This window comes from Lemur catta, chromosome 3 (assembly GCF_020740605.2).
Source record: "Lemur catta isolate mLemCat1 chromosome 3, mLemCat1.pri, whole genome shotgun sequence".
In the NCBI taxonomy this organism is placed as follows: domain Eukaryota; kingdom Metazoa; phylum Chordata; class Mammalia; order Primates; family Lemuridae; genus Lemur; species Lemur catta.
The window spans coordinates 59,101,456-59,126,864 of record NC_059130.1 but is presented as its reverse complement, the minus strand read 5'-3'; the positions used below and the strand labels follow the sequence as shown (position 1 = coordinate 59,126,864).

The window sequence follows — 25,409 nt, the reverse complement described above, 5'->3', positions numbered from 1 at the left end:
TGCTCTGCTAAGCAATATGGATTCTATCCTGTAATTAATGCACCAACAATTAAGGTTTTAAAGAAAAGTGAAATGAAGGGCTTACAGAGAGATCCATCATCCTACTACTTAAGTCTCCTAATATGTGTTTCTTTAAGTATATTCAGGACATTAACCTTTCAGCCCTTGTTCGCAGTTAATTATGAGTATTTCCAACTACTTTCACATATCATGTCAATTCAAATATGCTTAAAATATTTACTTCTGATTTTTAAACACAGATGACTTCATGAGGTAAGCTAAAGCTAGACTTTCCATATGTCTGATTATCAGTTAGTATTAGATATAGTTATCACTAACTAAATTAGAAACATTTACAGCTTATTAACATTATCAGTAGATCCTTTTATCAGAGAATACTAGCAAGTAACAATAGTAATAACAATAGTTTATTAAATGTTTTTTATGTCAGGCATCCTTCTAAATGTACTAATTCATTTAATCTTTGTAACTCTATGAGGTAAATATTATTTCATTTTACAGATGAGAACACGTAGGTAGAAAGAAGTCAGTCCCCCAAAGTCATTATTCAGCTGGAAAGCAGCAGAGCTGGGATGCGAACTCAGGCTGTAAAGTACTACACCTCTAGAGTCCACACTTTAATCTACTATGCTATTATAAGCTTTCCAGAACTGAAAGTTCAATAACAAACCATGTATTTTTCTGTATTGCGAATTCAAATATATCTCAGTTATTTACTTTAAATATGTACCTCCATATTTTAAAATCATTTTTAAGAAGCAGACATTTTGATTATCTACTTGTCAACCATTCCCTACCTCTCACCACCATCCTTTCTAATCTATACCATACTCTGATAAACGGACCCCATGCCTATCCTCCAGGGGTGTGTACCTGTTGGCTTAAGAAAATCAATATATCATATTTTCCTGGACACAGTGGCTCAAGATTGGGCAGATTACCTATATGGCTTAATTATGCTGAATTTCAGGTTTCCTATTCAGTAATGCTGGGAGAGAAGCACTCCATCTGGATATTTACTATAATCCTGTTACCAGCAGCATCCTATAACCATGAAGACCTACGCTGACACCATAGAGGATACAATAGAGAATCAGAAATAAAGTGGGTTCCTTGATGATATAACCAAGTCATTATAGCTATTAACCCTGAAGTCCACTGTATCTCTGGACATTCAGTTATGAGAACCAAAATGTCCTTTTTACATAGCTCCAACCAGTTTGCATTGTGTATTTTACTTCATGCAACATAAAACATCCTAACTGATATAAGGGATTAAAGTTTTCTTCTTTCTAGGTTTCCTCTTTCACTTATAAGCAATAGAAAAGGAAAAGAGACTAAAATTGTCAACTGTTATGACATTTGGAAGCAGCAAATAATACCTGATGGAATTTCAGGAAAAAAAATTTTGTTCCACTGTCAGCTATAAAATGTTACTTTAATTTAAAGTTGAAAGAACATCTACCAAATTTTGAAACCTTTAAAGGAAAAAGCAAATGTACAAAATTTCTACATAATCCTTCACTCACTGGGATTTAATCTTTTAAAATACATTTCAAGATGAAAATTTAAACTCTCAAAAGTAAACACAAACATTCCTTATAAAAATAATCTATGTGATTAGGATTAGTACCATAAGTGTTTTTAGAAGCATGAATACAAAGGATCTGTTTAGTTACTTAATATGGATTGAAGTAACTAGAATTTGAGAGAATGAAAACCATAATGTTGTGTCTCACATCATTATATAAATACTTTGAAAAGTATCAGTTATATATTATATTTTGCCCTTTGTAAAATTAGTAACACCACTACATGATAATAATAGGAAACAGGTTAACTATGTGGTATTGGCTTTAGTAGACAGTATATTAAGAAAATGGATGTAGCAGGTGAAGATTCAAATGAAAAAGAACACTTTTATTTCCAATAATTGATGAATATTTGAGTACTTAATAAAGCAGTTCTCAACTGGGGTGGGTGGAATGAGTGGAGACATTTGGAAATTGCTGGGCAGTTTGGGTTGTTCTAAGACTGGGGAGCACTTGAGGCTTTTAGTGGCAAAGGCAAGGGATGCTAGCCTTCCTGTAATGCATGGGGAAGTCCCACACAACAAAAACTGTCCCATTCAAAATGCCAATAGAGCCCCTACTAAGAAACACTAGAAAGTAGAAAGGAGAGCAGATATATGCATACCAAAAATGAATACCAGCACTAACTGCCGGCATCTGTTTCATATCAACTGTGGAGAAAAATACGTCCTATAGGAACTTAGACTAAAGAGACATAAGGGAGAAGATGAGCTATTACATATACTTTCATAGATGGCTAGAAAATATGAAAGAGGAAGATATTCTAGGATTTAGAACAGTGACCAGCCTGGGTACATACAGTTGAATTCATTAGGAAATTAGGTGAGGACACACTTTAAAGATCCATATTTGGATATGAATCACTTGCAGGGACAGGAGGATTTTCTGCTCAAAGCATAACTCTACCTAAACCCCCTGGTATGGCAGAGTGGGCTTTTCTCCAGCCTCATCTGCCATCACTCACCAACCCTCAACCTAGCTTCTAGGCACAACAAACTACTTATGTTATCCTAAATTTGCTACACTATGCTTTTGCATCTGGTATTCTCACCACCAGAGTAACTTTTCTCTCTGGATAAAAACATATATATAAAAACTGTTCCTCATACTTCAAAAATATGCTCAAATTCCATCTTCTCTGAGAAGTCTTTCCTGATCCCTGTTCTCAATAACACTCCCCCACAAAGGCTGCATCAGTGAGCCCCCTCTTTGCTACTACTGCACCCCATGAGTACTCCATCACAGCATTAACTATACTACCTTGTAAGAGTTTACAGTCTTGCCTTCCCACTGACTGAACTAATTGAGAATAAGGCCAGTGATTTATTTGCACATAGGTCAGTGTTTTGCAGGTAGAGGTCAATATCAAAATCATCTGGTGCTTTTTAGAAGTAAAGATGCCCCAAAGCCCGGTGAATTAGCAGTTCTGTGGGTCATGCCTAGGTATTCACATTTTGAAACTGCCCCACAGTTAAATCTGATATGCACTCTAGATTGAAAACCACTGTACACAAAACTGGCACTATTACTGTCTCCATCTTACAGATAAAACAACAGGCACAGGTAAGTAACTTGCCAAGACAACTCCCTTACACGTGAAGATTAAATTTAACTTTCTATGTTAAATGTAAAATAAGCATTCAAGAAATATTAAGTATATTATCATTCCTCTTTTAAAAAGAAAATACACTGAAAAAGACTTACATTATTTTGCTTAATGAGAATACTTGAAACGAATTATATTTCCAACTGCCTGAAAGGTAGCAATTTCAAACGAGAGGGCAATAATGAGAGGGAGTTAATTTCAGGATACGGAATAGGGTACAACACTTGAGAGTTCTGGATGGTACAAGACCAGGAGATGAGATGACATCTTTCACCTACTGGCAATGCTACCTATGGCCAATGGAGGTATCTCTGAATGACTCCTGTGGGCACAGAAGCATTAGAAGATTCTGAGTAGGTGACCACTGTGGTAAAGCATGTTTTAGAAAGGTATCTAGCAACAGTGTGCAAGAGTGACTGAGGTGAGGAGACAATGAAGGTAAAGGGAGCACTCAGGTCCCCCAACAGTCCAGAGAGAGACAGGAAGGGCCTGCACAGGACAATACAGCTGATAAAGCTACAGTCAAGGAAATAGAAAGAAAGGGGCACCTTTCAGAGGCATATCACGAAGGACCAGACTTGGTGACGTGGAAAAGACTTCCTAACTGAATCAGGAAGAATCACATGATCAAGTGTTTGGTTTTCCATTTCCATGAATGCTGGCTAACTGCTGCTGTGGAAAGGTACACCCCCTGTGATGCTATGTCGCAGGAACTGCCTTATCACTGTCAGCATGGCCGCAGTAAGTAAAAGCCTAAGTGGGGAACCATTAGGTTTCTATTCTTTCATATTGCTTTTTAAGCCCTTGCTGTTGCTCTGAAATTCTTCCATCAAACTATATCAAAGCTGTCACGGCAGAGAAACCACAGAGCTCAACATTTCAATCAGTTAACAAGTTTGTACTGAGCATCTATTATGTAATCCCCCAAAGCTCACTGCAAAATCCACTTGTCCCCCCATGACCACAACTGCTAAACCCATTATCTAATTTTCCTTTGCTCTTTTTCTAATGTCAGTTTGCAGCAAAGTATAAACCTATACTACTTATAAGATACCATGTAAAAATAAAAGTCCTGTGCTTTAAGAAGTATATAACCACAGAATTGTTTAAGGACAAATGTGCTAATGACATTAAACAAGGGTGGATGGGTATATCACTGCAATATAATTAGAATGCTGTAATTTTATCCAAAGAACAAAAAGTAAATTTTTTGAATTTGTAAAAGGTTTGTTATTTCTTTACAAGAGGGACACCTAGTGGCAAGCTTCTAAAACAGGACTGGACCTCTTAAATACTAATTCACACTGTTGTTTAATAATGGACACACCTTTATTATCTTAATACTGTAAGTGCAAGAGAGACACACACACAGGGAACTAAAGAACTCTAAGTCAAAAGGGCAGATTGAAAAGTTAAGGACTCACAGTTCTAAGCTAACAGTGGCAGAAGAACGGTAAGCAGAAGGACTAGGTTGCTTAGAACTCTGGGTCCAAGTCATGTGGAGACAAACTGAGGGGGTGGGTAAGAACGTCAAAAGTTGGGTCCTTATTTAAGGATTGGGTGGTTAGGCCACACGAAAGAGTCCAAGGATGGAATTAAGCTAAAGATATTATTGGGAAGGGATCCCTCAGTCCAATTCATTCCGCCAATTGAAAAGTCAAAGTGCATTGCCTTTGTACTTGACCTCTGACCAAAATAGCCAGAAAAATGAAATGAAGGACTGATACAACCAGATGAGACATGTTATCTGAGCACAACTAATACAGTCTCCAGGTTTGATATCCATGCCTTCTTATAGCAAGACACTAAAACTCAAATGAAAAAGAGCGGCGGCCATGGATAAAAGCATGGAATTTTATATGATAGTATCAGAATCCTTTTCAAAGATTACATTTATAACCCAAAATGTGTAACGGTCCTGCCCACATATATCAATGTCTTTTAGAATTATTTTAAAAAATCCATTTATTTATTTTTAAAATCAACAATGCATACACATGGTCTAAAATTCAAAAAGGTACAAAAGGGCACATAATTACCATCCCTGTCCCCCCTCCACCTAATTTCTCTCCCTGAAGGTAACCACTGTTACCAGTTTATAATGTAAGTATATATGTATATAAATTTTATTTTACATACAATGGCAGCTTACAATGAACATGGTTCTATGTCTTCCTTTATTCACTTAATATTTCTGGCAATCCATATTAGTACATTCAAATCTGCTTCATTCTTTTTCCATTGTAAACGCATATCATAATTTATTTAAGCAGTCTACTATCAATGGACATTTAGATGCATACTGTTCTTTTGCTATTACAAACAATGTTGTACTATATATCTTTATACATAATTTTCCATATGTATGGGTATATTTATCAGATAAATTCCTAAAATTAAAATTACCAAGTAAACAAGCAATTACTATGCTTTCTTTCTTCATTCACCTCTTTTCCACTACTAATCTTACTTTTGTACTGGGACCAATGCTTATTTTAAACAATTAGAGCAACATGGTAGAGAAGATAACCTGCACCCTCCCAATAGCACACATCAAGAAATCCTGAAGAAATACAACATATTGAGCTCATCAACAAGTAACAAAAATCTCTAGGGCCCTAAAAGGAAGCAGGAACTAAAAATCATAATGAAAAGCTGAAGCTACACCTACTCTGGAGGCCTCTGAAAATCCTGGCAGCCAGGAGGCTTTAGTTTCAATAGCCTGACTTCAGACAAGGTACACTGTAAGCTGGAGACCTCAAACTGAGATCACTGCATAAAATCAGTAATATGATGAATCAGAAAAATCCTGTCCACTAGCAAAGGGAGATAACAAGGAAACCTGTTGCCTCAGCTTGGTGCTCTAGGGAGAGAGAAATGGAGGGGTGGGAAGAGGAGGATGTTTCAATTGGGAATGCATAACTATAGCTTCCTCAAATGGGTTTGGGTTTCAAATTATTACTACTAGTATAGTCTGAGAGAGGGTCCTTGATTGGTGCCAGTGAGTATCTGACATAAGCAAATGCATACCACTTTCTATATAAAACCCAGATGGACCTGAGTTCACAATTACAGAGTAGGAAAAAAACAAGGAAACAAACCACCATAACCAAGAGTCGGCAGAAACAGCAGAGAGCAGTATCAGATTTCCAAGAACTTCATATATTTGGGATTATTTATACAGATAATAAATGTTTTAAATTATTGAAGTAAAAAAGGAAGCTTAAAACATGAGAAAGAAATATAATTCTATCTAAAAGACCAGAAAGATCTGGGAAAGAAACAGAATGTCCAGAAAAAAACAGTAAAAAAACCAAAAACAAAAACAAAAAACCTAGTGCACGGGCTAAAGATCAGATTGATTAGACACAACTGAGGAAAGAAAGTGACTTGAACAATTGTCATATTTAGACAGCACAACAAATAACAAGGGAGATAAGTAAAAAATCATATCAAGACACACATAAAACTGCAGAACCACAAAGACAAAAGTGAAGATTTTAAAAGCAATTGGAAAACAAAAAAAGTCTGACTATAAAACAACAGTGTTCTCAATAGTGGCAAAAGAAGTGAAAAGACAATGGAATAAATAAATGAACTGAGTACTAAAACAAATATCAACTTAGGATATTTCATATGTAGCAAAACTATCATTCAAAAGTAATGGTGAGCCACATAATTCCAGATATGTAAAATTTTAAAACAAGCAATACAAATCTTAAAGGACAAAAAATAAAGCAGGTCTCTGGGCAAGGGAGGAGGTGGTGATGGTAATGTTCTATATATTCACAGGCACTGGATTATACAGGTGTATGTATTTGTCAAAACTCAGCAAATGTACATACTTAAGATTTGTGCATTTCATTGCATGTAAACTTTCCATCAAAATGAAGACAACTATTGAACTTTAATTAATGATGCTGAAATATTCAGGGACCAGTAGAGTGATACCTGCATTTACTCTGAAATGCACCAAATATAAGATGGGTTAATGTATGGATAGATATGTGATAAAATAATTATAATAAAATGTTAATAACAGAATCTAGGTGGTGGGAATATGGGGTATTCACTGCAAAATTCTTTCAACTTTGCTTTATGTTTCAAATTTTTCATAACAAAACATTGGAAAAAACTTTCAATAGACAAAACTAATCTATAAGATTGGAAGTTAGGTAGATAAAGTTAACCTGGAGGAAGAAATAGAAGGTATTCCCACGAGATGCTGGTAATGTTCTCTTTCTTGATTTTGGTACCTTAATGATTTGTGCACTTCTTGGTATGTATTACATTTCCATTAAAAAAATTTTAAAAATATAAAATACAGACATTTTCAGAAAAAAAAACTGAAAACGCATGTTCTTTATAAGACCCTCACTAAAGAGACTTTAAAAGGATGGAGGATAAAATGACCATAACATGAATAGCATTCCATGACAATACTTCTACATCTACTTATTTTTGTTTCATGGCTGAATGTAATTCCACTGTATGAAGGTATCACTATTTCTTTAACTCAATACATACTGAAGGATACTTGAGGTTGTTGCCAGTTTTTACACTTAAAAACGATGCTGTAATAGACACATGTTTACATATATCTCAGCAAACTTTTATTAATCTATTTGTAGGTTACATTCCTTGAATATTTATTTATAATATTTTAAGATGTATAACATTTTAAGAAATACTGTTAAACTGCCTTTAAAATGACTATACCAATTTAACTCTCAAGAACAGTGAAAGAGGAAAATGGCCTGGTTAACTTGTACCTTCATATTAGGTATTATTAATATATGCTCATCAGCCATATATTATGTAGGTATAAATATCTATGACCACCTATTTTTATCCTTTGCTCCTTTTCCTAATAAGTTGCTAGTCTTTTTTCTTATTAATGAATAAGCACTCTTTGACATATCTGTTAAAGATTTTGGGGGTCCAGTCTGCCTTTTGACTTTATTATGGTCTTTTTTTGTCACATAAATTGTTTAAATTTTATGTAGACTTAGCGTTTTTTCCCCTTTACGGCTCCTGGATGGAATGCTTCTTCTCTTCAAGATTATGAAAATATTCTAATTTTTTTATTTCATTTTAAGATTTTGATCCACCTAGATGTTATCTTAAAAGATACAGGTTTTGCCCCCAAATGGTAAGTGGTCTCAACCCCACTGATTGAATAAGTAATTATTTGTATTAATTTAAAATGTTACCTTGGTCATATACCAGAGAACAAAATATACTGTGTTTACTTTCTATAATCTAAATGAATTATAGATTTCTATGCCAACACCATAAAACTTTACTACAATTTCATAAATTTTAATGAGTCTAGCCTCATTACTCTTCTTTTTCAGGTTTTTCCTGGTACTTCTTCCATGCTATTCTTCAAAATGAACTTTAGTCATTTTGTCAGGAACTCTCTTCTTTCTCAATAAATAATTAAATGAATAACAATAAAAAATAAACAAAATCCCACTGATATTTTGATTAGGCTCACATAAGACTTAAAGGTCATTTAAGAAATGTTATTTCTACAAAATTGAGTCCCCTAAGAACAAGGTTCTTATTTCCATTTATTCAAATTCTTTCAAGTCATTCAGTGGAGTTTAACCTTTCTTCATATAGATCTTTCATATTTCTTTCAATAATTTTTTATTAGCACTGGATGAAAGTGAACATGAAGTTATAACCCCTACAAAAATATGAGGTAAAGGAGTTATCTCTGAAAGAGCCACAATCTTAAAGTAGTTTGGGATCTGTTCCAAAATAAGTAGGGGAGACTACATTTCTTTATTAAGCTCCTTTATTTTTAACAGAGAATGATGTCAACCTTACTTTGGCTTAACTTATTCTTAACATAAGTATCTCTGAACTTCTCTTTGTTCATTAAAGCTATCCATTATGGTATTCTTGCAAATTCATCAGTCCTCTAAAATTCACCTCATTGAATACATTTTGACTGATTAATGTTATACCTCACTGACAATTCAGTGAAAATTATAGTTCCTATTCTTAGAAAAATTCATGCATAATTTTGCATATAATTTTAGGAGATTTGGAGTCATACTGGTCAAAAATTACTGCCTGGGTTAGGATGAACTGGTTCTTCTAAGGTACCCATTTCATTTGCTGCTATAGTCACCTGCTGATAGCTCTACAGAGGTAATTCAGGCACGACAGCATATTAGTCACACTTCATATGGGGGACATTTAAAATTAAAACTTTTCTTTGGGAAATAATTTTAGACTTTCTGGAGAAGTTACAAATACAGTACCAAAAATTCTTGACTCAGATTCTTCAAAAGTTACCATCAAAACATTTACATTTCAAACAACTTTAATCTGAGTTTTTGACTATACTGTAGCTCAAGTTACTTAAACAAGCAAAGGACCAATTTAATACCTAGGGGGTATTGATAATAACCTTAGTACAAGACCAAAGTCTCATATCAATAATTCCCAAATCCCCAAGTCTTTGAAACTGAAAGATCTGGCTGAATTCCTTTGATGGCAAAACCTGACTGGGCCAGTTTACAGTCATTATGTATTCATTATAATGTGAGCATGTATAGGTTTCACTGCAGAAATAGTATTATGGTTTGATTTTGCAGTGCTGGCCCAAACCTATGAGGGGTGAATGTGATATATAGTATATGTAGTATATTCTCGAGGATTTCAGATAAGGGAATGTAGACCTTCAAATGTCATTGCATATTATTTACTATGTCCCAGCACTGTTGTTCAGTTGTTCAGTTATTACTTCATTTAATCCTCTCAATAACCCAGTAAGTCAGATCTTGCTCAAGGTCACCTGTGTATCAAATGATAGAGGCAATATGAAAATTCATGTTTATCTGAGTCAAAGCTTTAACCAACTTTTGAAAGTTAGTTGGAAAAAGTACTGAAAACTAGTCTCTCAAAACCAGAATACTGGCGGCATGGTAGCTGAACAGAATTCTCTGGAAAGATTTCATATCCCCTTCTTCCCTCCTTTCAGCAAACATTGCAATCATCTACAACTTTGGTCATTTTCATGTGAATGACTGATAAAACAGGTATTATGAACAAGGTACTCCTAAATGTCTTTTTTCATTTTTTTTCCCCCTAAAGATGAAGCATACAACATCAGAATCCTGATTCTATCATATATATCAAGAAAAGATTAGAACTATAAAGTCAGTAAGTATGTCTTCTGTATTCATCATAATCAGTGGTTCTCAAATAGGGGTAATTCTGGTTCCTCCAGGGGACACCTGGCAATGTCTTAACAGGAAATAAAAAATCTAAGAAATCAGCTTCTCTAATAATTAAAGATACAAAAAAAGTTTGGTAACATTCAATAAAAGTGCAGGTATAACTAAAATAGGCACTATCTTTTTTTTTTTTGATGAAGGTACAAAGTAGTAACTTCTGAGAATAATTTGGGAGTTTCTCTCAAAAGTTTAAATGCATGTGCTTTCTGATCCAGTAACTTTGCTTTCTAGGATTTCATCCTATAGAAAAAGTCACTTAAGCACACAAAATAATTTGTTCACTAATGTTTATTACAGCATTATGTGTAATAATGAAAAACTACAAATAAGCTAAATGTTCATGGATATGGGAATAACTAATTAAATTAGGATATAGTCATAGTTGGAATATGCTACTTAAAAATAATGAAATAGCTGTACATTAATAAGAAAAGAGGCTCAAAATATATTGCTAAGTGGAAAATCTAGCTGCAAGAAAAAGGTATGTGCATATAGTCATAAACATTAATAATTTTTAACTTGGGTAGAGTCATGTCACTTTTCATAGTTTTATTTAAGTATTTACTACTATGCTTTACTTTATTAAATGAAAAAAGAACATATACAATTAGAAGGAAACATTATGAAATTTTATCAGAGGTCATCTGTAGACAGTGGAATTCTAGGTGCTATTTCTCCTTTAAACTTTATGATATGCATGTATTATTTTTACAATAGCTACTATAAAATGATTCTTTCCTACATGCTATTACTGCCTAGGTGAATTAATAACACTAAAGGTTCCCAGATGATGCTGGTGCTGTTAAAAACAAACAAACAAACAAACAAAAAACACTAAAGGCCACAACTCCATATGGTAGTTATCATCAGCTCCACTTTACAGATGTGAAAGACACTAAGAAATTGACTCTAATAATAAAAAAAAAAAGAAATTTACTCTAAAGCCTATTATGTAATATGTTGCTAATTTCCTTGTGGGAAAACACTAAAAATGTAAGAAGACCAACCCCAAATCTCTATACATTCATGAGGAAAAGGCTAATGCAAGAGTCTGATATGACATTTCAGAGACCTGGGATGTTTCAAAATAACATAAAACATTAACACAAATTTGGTTACTAAGCCCAGAAAATATACTGAGTGTAATATTCTTGGAAAAAAATTTCCCACATTCATTCATGTACCTAGAGACACAAAAATGTTATACTTGAGGCTACTAAGAACTAATCTCTGATGACAATCATTCTGAATGGTTTCCTTTGTATAACAGGAATACATTTTCTATTTGGGAAGGCACAAACCAGTTACCCTAACCTTCAAATAAATTATTTCAATTTCTACATATGTCATTTTCAAAATGTACAAAGGAATCCTCTCATACTTGATAAATGTAAGACATTACTTTTGAAAGCCAACCAGGAAAAAGGAAAACCACTTTTACAAATATTTATATCTTGAAACATAAAATAAATGGATAACACCATCTCCTAATTATCTAACAGCCTTGAAAAGGTGAAAGTTCTATTAGAATAATGATAGAGAATTCTAGTGGCTCCGTCTTTTCAATTTATGAAACAGTAAAATTGGAAGGGAATCTTAGAATTTGCCCAGCCCAACTCTGATATCATACAGATGAGGCTCAGAGAATAGGAAGCGATTTATTCAAGGCCCCATATTTACTAAGAGGCTGAAGAGGAAGGGACTTCCTCAGGTTTTTTTACTTTAAACCAAAATCTTAACTTCTGAAAGACATTATCCAATAATTTAGCTGGCTACCCAAAGTACTTTTGGATCCTGTTTTCCTCTATTCTTGGGGCCTTTCCAACTCAACACTTTCAGAGAGCAGCAAATTAATCTGTTATGTTATCTGTACTCAAAGATTCACTATTAGAGTAAATGTTTTCAAAGCCCCCTTCTTATTTCCCGCTTTTAAATGAAATCTCATTTGCAATCCCAATGTAGAAAGGATTATAAAAGTCAAGCTGCTCTGATTAAAACAGTAGAGGGGTCCTACTTTGACTCACTGCTTTGTCCTAGAAGCCCCTGAAATACTTTCATGGTATCTTAGGTCTCAGAGAAACAGTCTTATGTCCAATGTATGAGAGTGTTGTTCTAGGACTCCGCTACTCAAAATATGCTTCTCAAATAAATAATCAGCACCACCGGGGAGCTTGTTGGAAAGGCACAATGTCAAACTCCAACCCAGCCTATTAAAAAATCAAAACAAGCATATTTAACAAGATGCCTAGGTGATTCATACACATATTAATGTTTGAGAAGCTTCTCAAAGGCTATCACATACACACTTCAAGCCCAAAGTTTTATCAGAGTCACATGACATAATTACTACAGTTATCTTGTCATGAACCAATAACAAACGGTCCACAGATCACACTTTGGGCACCAATGCTCTATAGCAAGCCACACCTTAAAAGACGCTCCTGATCAAATCAGAACACACAATACACTAAAAAGAAGTTAGCAACTTACTTCTTATCGAAAAATGTTGAATTCTCTTTCCTCTTGGTAAATCCATTGGGTAGAAGTTTTAAGTTAATACCTTGCCTTCGTGCACGATTTTTCAAAAAGTACATCTAACAACCAAAAACAAACACAAATTGATTTTAAAATGCCTTAAATTTCAAAAGTGAGTAAAACAGTGTTCAATAATAGAACAGTTATCTTTTACAGCGTACTTATTATGCTTCACAAACAGTTCTAAGTAGTAATTTCATTTGATCTTCACAATGATTCAATGAAATCAGTATTATATTATCATCTCCACTTTAGCAGTAAGAATTAATGAGATTCCAACATCGTACAGCTATCTCTGAGAGGTATAACCTGTATTCAAATCCAGGTCTAATTCCAGAGCATGTGCTTTTAACTGTATGTTCTATGGGCCAAAAGAAGAATGTCGCACAGATTTAAAAAGAATACAGGTCATTTGTGGCAATCATAGGGGCTAGCTATACAATTCTTTGTTTCTCTTACTGATGGTTTTATACCATAGTTAGCTGTATATATCCATGATTTTATACTAGATAGGTAGCTCACTCAAAGGAGGAACCATAACACTGCCTAGTACAAGGCCTAACTTCAAGTAGCCACTGTTGTGGGCAATACAAAATAGGATATGAGAACATTCTGGCTCTGACATATGTTAGACCCACTGACCACCTGGGTTGGTTAAGCTGAATTAGGCAACTCCAGAGTTGTGAAAGAAATAATATCATCAGATTTCTATTAAGTCAAGGAAGAAGAAAGGTCACTCTAAGAAAAGGCAAAGTATAAAAGCAAGTTTTGGGGGTTTTTTTTGTTAAGTGAATGAGGATCTAGAATTTGTAATGTGAAGAACTACAATCAAGTAATAAGCTAAGGGAGAGGAAGGGTCAGCTATCACTGGCTAAGTAGGAAAATGTTTTAGAGTACTCTGGTTTCAGTAATGGCAGTGATTATTGTAAGTGATTATAATAGCAATGATCAACCCTCCAACTGAAAACATATTAAGCTGAGTGATAGAATAAAACACCTTCAGGATAAAGGTGAACCAGAAATAAACTCTACTCCCAGAGCATGCTAGGAAACTTGTATGGTCAGACTGGAACAGAGAAAAATGAAAAAAAAATCTATTAGAAGTTGTGGCCATGGGCCAGTCCTTCCTCAGATTTGCAATGATTTGCCTTGCTCACATGCAAAGAACACAGAATAGTCATACTCTAGAAAAAAGAACAAAGTGGAAGGATATACTCCATCAAGGAACGAGTTTTAGTAAAAAACTACAATAATTGAGAGAATATAGTATTGGTGCAGGATAGACCAGTATACCAACAGCCAGAGACTGGTCTAAGCATATGTGGATGCTTGACAGATGACAAAGGTGATCCTGAAGAACAGTAGGGAAAAGATGAACTTTCCAATAGATGGCGTAGGAAAAGTGGACTATGGAAAATTAAATGGGACCTCCACTTTACATGATACCAAAAATCTATTCTAGGTAGTTTAGAGACAGAAATGTGAAATGTAATACTATAAAGCTTTAAACAATAATTATGGGAGAATACTTTCTTAACTTCAAGGTAGGGGAAGGATTTCTTTATAAACACATGTAATACTAACTATAAAGGAGACAAATAATAAATTTGTCTACATTAAAATTACAAACATCTGTTCAAAAGACACCAGAGTGAAAACACAAGCCATAGAATAGAAGAAGGTATTTATAATACACAACCAACTTGGATTAGCATCCAAGTAATACCATGAATTCTTATAAACCAGTAAGAAAAAGAAAGTTTATCAATGAAAAGATCAGCAAAAGGCTTGAACAGGCACTCCACAAAAGAGGAAATTCAAATGGCCAATGAAATATCTGAAAGGTGTTCAACCTCATCAGCAATCAGAGAATTACACATTTAAAACCACAGTAAAACTACACAGCCATCAGATTAATTAAAATCTAAAAGGTCTGACCAAATCAAGTACTAGAAAGAATGTGATGACGGGTACATTTACATGCTACTGGTGGGGGTATAAACTGGTGTAACTACTTGGGAAAAGGTTTTGGTAAAATCTAGTCAAATGGAAGACATGCATACTCCACAACACAGCAATTCCACTCCCAGGCATAAAACCTAGAAAAACACGTTCACATGCAAACCACAATTTATAAACAAGAGTAGTAGCATCGTTTCTAAATTTTTTTTTTCTTACAGAAAATCTAAAGTCCATAAAAAATAGACTGGATAAATAAATTATGGTATGGACCTAAGATAGAAAAATAAATGTGGAAATGAGAAAGGATTAGGGAAGGACACAAGAGCGTGGCAGGGAACTTCTAGGAAGGTGGCAGTGTTCTAACTCTAGACCTGGTGGTAGTTACATGAATGTTTCTTTAATAATTATTCACTATAATGCATATTTCTACTTTATGATTTTTTAATATATATGCTATATTTCACAATTTAAAAAATTTTAAAAAGTATTTTGACTTTTAGTAGAATTTTAATTATGCTTAATTAAGCTCAAGGAAAAATAAGTTCATACATGATAATTACCCTTCAGATATGTGTAATGTCATGTCTATACCAATAATAACAATAAAATAAACGGTTTAAAGGATATGAAAATCTTGCAACTCCAATACTAAAATGGTCTCTGAAAAATGAACATAATGCCATTAATTCTATTAATACTATTAATGAATCTCTAGAACAATACTGGTTGCAAACTATTTCTAATATGTAAGCTTTAATTTTGCGTAGTCTTTAAGGAATGAAAAAGGGATGCAAGAGTATGAAAACTGAGCATATTAGAACAGCAAATCTTGATAGTTCTTCCTTCAAAACCAGAAACTAATCAATTCCCAATAATTCTAACACCATGACCCAAGCCACTATCATTTCACGTGGATCACTGGTCTCCCTGCTTCTAGTGTTCCACCCTTCCCTCTAAAGTCCACACAGCAGCAAGAGCGGTCTTTCAAACAGCAAACATGTCTAAAACCTTCCAAAGGTTTCCATGTGCATTTAGACTACGTTAGAAACCCTCACCAGTTTCTCTAACCTCATGTTCAACATGCTCCTCCTCACTCACTATGCTTCAGTCGCTCTGCCTTCCTTTAATTCCTCAAATGCACCAACCTTGTTCCTCATTCAGGTCTTTCCTTTTACCTTTGTCTTTACCGGAATAATCTTTCTCCAAATGTTCACATAGACAGCCTCTTTCCCATCATTCAGATCATTGTTTAAATATCATCCCTTAGAGAAGCTTATCCTGACCATTGTATCAAAAATACTACCCTAACAACCTACCCCAACAAACACCATTTTCATTCATGTTAATCTCCTGAGCCACCTTTATTTTCTACATTCACTCAATTCTATGTGAAATTACATTTGTTGCTCTAAGCATGTCCTGTCTCTCCCACTAAATACAAGCTCCATGAGGGGAAGGACTTTGCTTTGGTCACTGCCATATTTCTAGTAACCAGCATAGCCCTAGATCATGGTAGCCACGTAATATATTTGTCAAGTGAAAAAAATGAATTTAATTGATTGAAAGGAATTCTAACTGGAAGGGATTAGGTAAAAAAAAATACTTACATGTTTATTGCTTATTGGTCTTTTCAAGAAAGCATCTCTAGAAATATGGTCTGCTGTTCTCGCCACATCTTCCAAAAATCGATAATCTAAAAATTTCAAAATAACAGAATAAACAGAAGAATAAACAAATGATATATACCAATGGCCAGGAAAAATCAATCTGTTATGCATAAAATGGCTTACCACTTAGGAGATTCATTTCAGTGAACTGTTGTATTGATACATAAGCAGTTTTATCTCGAACTCCATTACACAGCAATTCTGCTTTGTGTTTCTTTACACAGGGCAAACTAAAGAAACAAAGAGAAAGCACTTTTATATTTTAGGGTAAGAAAGATACAAATGTAGATAATAAGATAGGAAGTTACATATATACCTGCAGGAATATCGCATGCAACGTGGACATCTGTACTTTGCTTCTTCCGTACCACAAGTTTCACACCTACAAAAGCCCATATGTAATTTATTAAGTTATCAAATATTAATTCTACTTATCTGTTTATAAACTTTGAATGCTGATTGAATTACTTGTCACAATCAATTTATAAACATCAGTCACAGTGAATACAGTAAATGCAAGTATAAGTGGATGGGATTAAGATCTTTTTTAAAAAGTACATGGAGATAACTGATAAAGTATTTGACAGCTGTTAAACATCATTTGAAAATTCTTTATGAAATTGTCTCCAAATAACAACTACATTTACAATGGTAAAAGAAAACATGTATTAAATTTTTAAAAACTCATCTCACTTTTGACTTCTTTTTCTACTATAATTAGAGAATGAGATTATTCAGATATTTTAACTTGTAATTCCTGGCAATCTGGTAATGACTGTGTGATTGTATGTGTGTGTATCCAGAAGTCTAGTCCATAAGTTATGTTTAGATATTTTAAAAGCCTACACACACCAGAAAATAGAACATAAGACACAGTCAAATTTAGAGACCAGCAGTAGCACCTTTTCCCCTCAACTCCACAGCTAACCTAGAATGGGCTTCAAAATAGTCTAGAGATGCTTTTACCCATCATCTGTCCTCAACTGCTCTTCTAGGATCTTGGGACAACCAAACTACAGCTACTTCTATTTGGTCCCCTATATTCTTCTAGACAGTAATATTCCCAAGAATCTGACCACTTTTATTTCCTTTGTTGTCAACATGATTGATCCCACACTAAGGAAATTAAATCAAAAGCAATAAATATTATCATAGAATCTGTACAGAAATTTGACAATTGAGTGAGGTCAAATGTGTTTTTGTCTAACTTTAACTTAATCCACTTTGTCATTGTTGGTTTTATTAGGCTTTTTCTCATCTCTATCCTCTCTCAAAGCATATTAAGTCAAGCCAGATCCTGTTCCAAAGGATCTTATGGTCCTTTGGAAATTTCACTTGACCATTGCCCACTGGATACTAACAACTTCACATATTTTCACTGAATTTGTGGTCATCTGGTAACATCCTCCCCTTCCCAACCCCGCCAACCAATACCACTCAGACTCCAGAATCACAAACTTATTCTTATTTTTCACTATCTTACCTTCTGCTGATAGTGTAGTTTCCTTAACTCTAGACAAGAGAACTTTAGTTTTATTCCCCCAATTGGATTTCTCCTTGCCTTACCTTGACATGGCCAGTTTCCGCTTGCAGCCCAGCCGGTGATTTATCTGAAGCTCTTCTTTCACCTCCGTATCATCCATCACTTCTTTCTTCAGGAAATCCTTCTCTTCTTTTACAAGCACTCCATCCATCATCTCCTCCTCTTTTACGTTCTGACCAACAAACACCTCCTCCTGTTTTATCTCCAAGTTATCCTTCCTCTCTTCCTTCACTTCTGGCCAGTCCATTAACTCTTCCTTCACCTTCACTTTCTCTTCCTTTACCTCTGGCTCATCCATCTTCTCTTCTTTTATCACCCTACCACTCTGCATCTCCTGCTTCACCTCCAATATGCCTGTTTTCTCTTCCTTCACCTCAGGCCTATCCTCCACCTCCTGCTTAACCCACTGGCCATCCAACGTGCCTTCTATTTCTGGCCAGTCCATAACCTCTTGTTTCACAACCGGTAAGTCCATGCCCATCTCCCCTGCCCTTTGTCCACTTCCTTTCTCTCCATCTCCTGTCTTCATCGTTCCTGTTGGCCCATTCCCCTCCTCTCCACCGCCGGCCTTCTCCATCCCTGCTAAGTCCCTGACTTCCTCCCTACCCGACTTGGGACTTAACCGCGCCCCCTCAGCTACACTCTGGAGACCTCCTCCCGACGTTCCTTCATTTTCACCAGCAAACTCCATCAGCTCACGACCCTTGACCTCCGCTGCCACTCTGTCCTTCGATGTGGCTGCTCCACGCCAACAGGAAGAATTACGGGCCAGAACACCTACAGCAGCCCACGTGTAGAGCCGAGAGGATACAAGCCCCGAACGCCGGCCTGGCAATATCGCCCGGATCGCCGTAAAGCAACGCTTTCGTGCCTCTACACTTCACGACTTTTAGCGCTCTTTACGGCTCTGTGGCGGACCGGCCCAGATCCTCTGAGAGAATCCGCGCGAGGCCACGCCCACTGTGGCTGCCCGCGGGGGTTTCGCCGTTCCCTTGCCCGGGGGACGCCGCCGCCCACTCTCGGCGACCCGCCGCGCTCCGGGGAGTGGAGGAGGCCGGCCAAGGAAAGAGAAACAAACCCACTCGTGAAATGGGCATACCCACCCTAATCTGTATTAACAATTAAATCATCTTGTATGAAAAGGGAGGACACACCTGATGTTACGCCTCTTCAAAGCTTTAGTTTTTTCAACCTGTAAACTAAGGACGATGGTATTACACAAATGTCTTCATGTTATTATGGAGATTACATGAAATCATGCATGGGACTCAACTAGCAATGACTGACGCAAACTCAATGTATGGTGGCTGTTATTACTGGGCATCATGGTAGGTTTCAGGTAGAAAAGAGGCCATTAACTTAATTCTTTCAACTGTTTGTCAGTAATAGCCTGCATCAGTCTGTTCCCCATTCTCAGCATTTTACAGGACTCTGTAAGAGAACATTATATACACAGTCAACTTTAAAATCACAGTTTATAAACTTATTTATTTCTTACAGGTTACAGCCTGCAAGGTGGCTATTCTGACAGGTTTAGAAGCACAGCCTCTGAGGAGGCTGGAAACAGGCTGTTTGAGGGAGGGGAGGGTGCAACAGGAATTTATGCCAAATGAGTTGGCCAAGTATGCACATGCAATAAGTTATAGGAGGATCTATGAATATTCAAGAAGGGGAGACAGGCATGCATGATAAGCGAACATTCATATTACACGTGACCCATGTTCACTTTGGGGTGGAGAGTTGACATATAAATACATTATAATTAGGTCCTATTAAATCAAAAGGTGAAGCAGAGACAGCAAGGTACTCAAGCAGGCAGCCTCTGTAAAACTGGCCAGAATGTCCATGGTGGGTGGTCTTCTTATCAGGAAGAAGTTGCTGAACTCAGTCTCTTGTCCAATCAAAGCTGTAGTTATGGCTCTTGGACCAGGATCAGTTAGTCACCTTGGGTCAGTGGGTAAGCTGCAATTGTTTTAATATTGCTTATCTTGAGGCTAGTGCTTGCTTAGTTGCTAGAGAAAAATAAAAACCTTGTGGCAGAATACAGTATATTCTTTAAGGGTAGGGGTGTGTGACTTAACACATGCCGGCATGGCCTTAGGTATCTTATTGCCACAGAGTCCCTTCTGTCAGTATTATGATTTCTATTTTAACATTAATGCTAGTCAATTGTTGTGTCTAAATTGTAAAAAGGAGAAGACATAATGAGACTTGTCTGACCTCCCATCCCGTCATGGCTGAGAACTCAGTTTTTAAGGTTTCTCTGGGGTTCCCTTGGCCAAGACTGATCAGTCAGCTAGGGGGCTTAGGATTTTATTTTTAGTTCTCATTATATATATGTGTATATATATATATATATATATATATTCCCCTTTTTAGAGACTTGGCCAAAGTTCAACCCCCAGGAGTGGACCTAAACATATACACACACACACTCAAACAAAACTAAGATGACCCTTGCATCTGTTTCAACTACTTTTAAAAATTATTACTATTACATACTGGGCAACTGGGCATTAGGCACTTTCACCTAATCTTCACATAATGTCTTGTGAGATATATATTTTCCTCAATTGCTGCATGACGAAACTTCAAAGAAATGGCTTCTTAGGGTGGGCTGCTTTGTGTTACCTAATCAGAGGCTATTAGTTTGCAGAGCATTCAGCTGTTATTATTCATTCACATATTGGTCAGGGAATGGGAATTTTAAATGGGGACCAGAGTGAGGAAGAGGCACTTAGTTGGGGCACTACTGATTGAGCAGTGCTGAAAGGAGCATTGAAGTAAGTTTGGGCAGGAGTAAAATCCACTATGGGTTGTGAGGAGGTAGCTTCCAGAAGAACAATCTCTTTTGGAGGTACTTAGAAGTGTTAGTTGCCCTTGGGGTCAGAGAGAAACTGACTGGCTCTTCAGGCTAGATGCATCTTTACACTAGGAAAAGGGACTAGATGACAGAGAGAATCCATGTTGTAGCATACATTAAATATCAGCAGTTTGTTCCTTTTATTGCTTTTGTTATTTATTGCTGAATAATATTTCATTGTATGGATATAGCACATTTGTTCATTCATGTACCAGTTGATAGGCATTTGGATTGTTTCCAGTTTGAGCAATAGCTCATAGAATCATTCTGCTTCCACATTTGTATATAAGCTTTTTTTGTGGACGTCTTTTCATTTCCCTTGAGTAGATCCTAAGAGTGGAATTGCTGGGCCATATGGTAAGTTTATCTTTAAGTTTTAAGAAATGGCCAAACTATTTTGCTATACCATTTTACATTCCCACTGGCTGTGGGTTCCAGTTTTGCTACAGCATTGCCAATGCTTGATATTGTCACTTTTTGGATTATAAGTGTGTACTGGTTTCTCATTGTGAATTTCATTTGCATTTCTTTAATGACTAACGATGTTCAGCATCTTTTCATGTGCTCAGACTATTTATATATTTTCTGTAATGAAATGTATTTCAAATATTTTGCCCATTTTAATTGAATTGTCTTTTTATTATCAAACTGTAGTAGTTCTCTCTATATTATGAATACAAATTTGTGGTAGACAGCCACCAAGATGTTCCTCAATAATCCCCACTTGTTATTCAGACCAATGTGTAGAATGCTGCTTCTTATCTCAGGATAACATAGAGCAGAAGTAATATTATGTTGCCTCTGAGATTAGGTTTGGAAAAAGTCTGTGGTTTCAGTCGTAGGCCCTTGCTCTTTTGTTCTGTCTCCTGGGGCACTTCCTCTGGGGAGAGCAAGCTGTCTTGTCTTGAGCAACCTTACATACAGGCCCTGGGGGCAGGGAGCTGAAGTCTCTGGCTGTTATAGGCTGAACTGTGTCCCCTTAAAATTCATAAAATTCTTCCCCAGTACATCAGAATGTGACTATATTTGGAGCTGGAACCATTAAAGAAGTTTTGAAGTTAGAATAAAGCCATTAGGGTGGGCCTTAATCCAATCTGACTGGTATCCTCATAAGAGGAAATTTGGACACAAAAAGAGACGACAGGGAAACACACGGAGAGAAAAGACCATGTTAAGATACCGTGGGGTGGTGGCTACCTGCATGCCACCAAAAGAGGCCTCAGAAAAAAACAAACCTGCTGACACATTGATCTTGGACTTTTAGCTTCTAGAACTGTGAGAAAACAAATATCAGTTATTTAAGCCACTCAGTCTGTTCTATTTTGTTATAGCAGCCCTGGAAACTAATATACTGCCCAACAACCAGCAGGGAACTGAGGCCTGTTAATAGCCATGTGCAAATTGGTTTCCTTGATCATCACCTAAGTGTACATTTGGGAATAACACCAATTGGGTGTTGGACAGATGTGGGGGATGAGGGGAGCGGATGGGTGTATACCTACCTGATGAGTGCGAGGTGCACTGTCTGGGGAATGGACACGCTTGGAGCTCAGACTTGGGGGGATGGGGAGGGCATGGGCAATATATATAACCTGAACTTTTGTACCCCCATAATAAGCTGAAATTAAAAAAAAAATAGCCATGTGAGTGAGCTTGGAAGAAGATTCTCTAGTCTTAGCCCAGCTTTGACGTGACTACAGCTCTGGCCAACAGCTGCACTCAGATTCCTGACACCCAGAAATTGCATGACATACAAATGTTTATTGTTTTAAACTGCTAAGTTTCTGGGTAATTGATACACAGACGTAGATAATTAATACCAATTCCTTGCAGATTTGCAAATATTTTCTTCCAATCTGTGGCTTTTCATTTTCTTAGTTGTGTCTTTAAAAGAGAAAAAGTTTTACATTTCGATCAAATCCAGTTTATTAATTTTTAAATGAATGGCACTTTTTGTATCACACTAATAAATCTTTGCCTAGCTCGAGGTTCCAAAGATTTTCTCCCATATTTTCCAGAAGTTTTACAGTTTTAGCTCTTACCTTTAGGTGCATCACCCATTTTGAGTTGGTTTTTGTATATACAGTCATACCACCATATTTGCACAGGATTGTTTCCAAGACCCCTGCTAACAGCGAAATTTGAGAATGATCGAATCCTACAGCCTGACCTCCACATCCACGGGCTCCCTATCTGCTGGTTCAGCATCCATGTATTCAACCAATCGTGGATCAAATTTCAGCAATTGGGTGAATCTGCAGGCACAGAACTGAGGATACTGACAGCCAACTGTAGTACAAAGTAATGGTTTTAAGTTCTTTTTAAATGGATATCTTATTGTGCAAGCACCATTTGTTGAAACGATCATCCTTTTTCCTTGAATTGCCTTGATGTTTTAAAAAATCAATTGATCACAAATGTAAGGATTTATTTCTGGACTTTATACTCTGTTTCATTGTTCTATATGTCTATCCTTATACCAATACCACACTCTCTTGATTATTATAACTTTACAGTAAGTCCAATTTTGCTCTTTTTGAAAACTGTGTTGGCAATTCTAGGTGCTTTGCATTTCCATATAAATTTTAGGGTCAGTGTGTCAATTTCTACAAAAGAGCTTGCTGGGATTTTGATAGGGATTGTGTGGAATATATAGATCAATTTGGGAGGATTGGTATCTTACAAATATTATGTCCTACAGTCCATGAACATGGAATGTCACCTATTTATTTAGATGGTCTTTAATATCACTTAATAGTGCTTTGCAGTTTTCAGTGTATAAGCTTTTCATGTCTTTTGCTAAATTTATTCCTAGGTATTTTATTATTTTAGATGTGATTTTGAATGGGATTATTTATTTAATTTTATTTTGGATTTTTCATTGCTAGCATACAGAAATATAATTGATTTTTATAAATTAATTTTGTATCCCATAACCCTACTAAACTCATTTATTTTACAATATATCTACATATATGGATTCAATTAATTAATATTTTGTTTAGGAGTTTTCATCTGTGTTTATTTGTCTGTAGTTCTCTTGTAATGTTGTCAGGTTTTTTTTTTATCAGTGTTTTTTTCGTATCCTTAGATTTTATGTTTCCCATTTTTTTATTGCTTCCAGATACTTTCTGGGAGAATTCCCCAAGTAATTTCTACCTCATTATTTTGTTATTTGATGGTATCCACTCTTGAAGTCAATCTATCCACTAAGTTCATTTCAATTACTATATTTTCACCACCAATGTTTCTACTTTTTATTGCTTCATATTTCTAATATCCTTTCTTATCTCTGAAGATATTTCTTTTACTCATTTTAAATTCTTCACTTTTTTCCATTAATTCTGTTCCTCTAGTATAAATTATCTAGTTTTAAAAAAAACCTCTTATGGAATTACACTCTTCAGATGTTGCAATATTTTCCCCTGTGATCTCATATTCCCTTGGGAGTATCAGCAAGCACAGTTGTAATTCACATTTGAAAAGGAGGCTCTAAAGCATAAGACTTGGATTGTGACTCTTCTGGTGATTCTTTTGGGGGGAGTGGGTAAGAAGAAGAGCAAATGAGCCTTATGATAGAAAGCCTCTGGTGTTATAATCTGGGCTCCATCAGCCCCAGTGGACCCTCCTACAAAGAGAACATGCCTCTCAGGTTGACTCCCAGTACCCCTACATTGCCATCATTTTCCCAAGAGCTCCTGTCTTCTATGATAATCATGTACATCCGTGGGTGGAAGGAAGAAGAGGACTGTTCCTAACCAACCCATATGCATACATAGATATGAGCTTCCCTGATGTTCTTCTGTCTCCTTGGGCAGGTGCTGGGATGACCCTGCTGTTTTTATGCCCATCTTGAGTTGGGGTGGGCTGTGATCCACTCAGGCTAATGTGGGGTAGAAAAGGGCACAATCAAAGATTCTATCTTTTCATTCCACCTTCTACCTCCATTAGTGTCCCTCTTTGCCCCTTCAGGCTTTCTTTTTCCAGCATGATGTGAGACAACTTCCTTTCCTCTCCCAGGGGTTTACAGATTTCCTAGTTAGGCTTAAATTTGTCACCCTGCCTCTCACTTATGTGGAATCTTTAGGATTGGATTTGGGTAATCAGGGAGACAATAGCCTTGTATAGTTTGCTATCTTTTCAGGAGCTGGAAGACTCCAGATTGAATTTTTTAGCAATATTGTATGGTAAGGAATTTCAGAAATTATTTTAAGGGTGTCTGAAATATCCTTCCTTTTGGGCTTCCCAGGGATTGCTCATTTTTTCCCAGACTGCCTAAAGATTTCATTATATTCACAACTTTGAGGCAATGCAAAAACTTGTCAGTGTACTTGTCCATGGATTGTTGCATTAGCATTGCCTGG

General features: G+C 36.1%; 1 protein-coding gene across 1 annotated transcript in view; it reads right to left on the bottom strand.

Moving 5' to 3' along the window:
- Positions 1 to 19,019, bottom strand: part of ZNHIT6 (zinc finger HIT-type containing 6) — a 49,763-nt gene extending 30,744 nt beyond the window's left edge. The window contains exons 1-5 of the mRNA XM_045547619.1: positions 18,206 to 19,019; positions 16,956 to 17,021; positions 16,763 to 16,869; positions 16,580 to 16,665; positions 12,966 to 13,069 (exon numbers count right to left, since the gene is read on the bottom strand). Coding sequence (XP_045403575.1) covers positions 12,966 to 13,069; positions 16,580 to 16,665; positions 16,763 to 16,869; positions 16,956 to 17,021; positions 18,206 to 18,873 — 1,031 coding nt within the window. The 5' untranslated portion in view covers positions 18,874 to 19,019. The remainder of the gene's footprint in view (positions 1 to 12,965; positions 13,070 to 16,579; positions 16,666 to 16,762; positions 16,870 to 16,955; positions 17,022 to 18,205) is intronic.
- Positions 19,020 to 25,409: the final 6,390 nt, after the last annotated feature.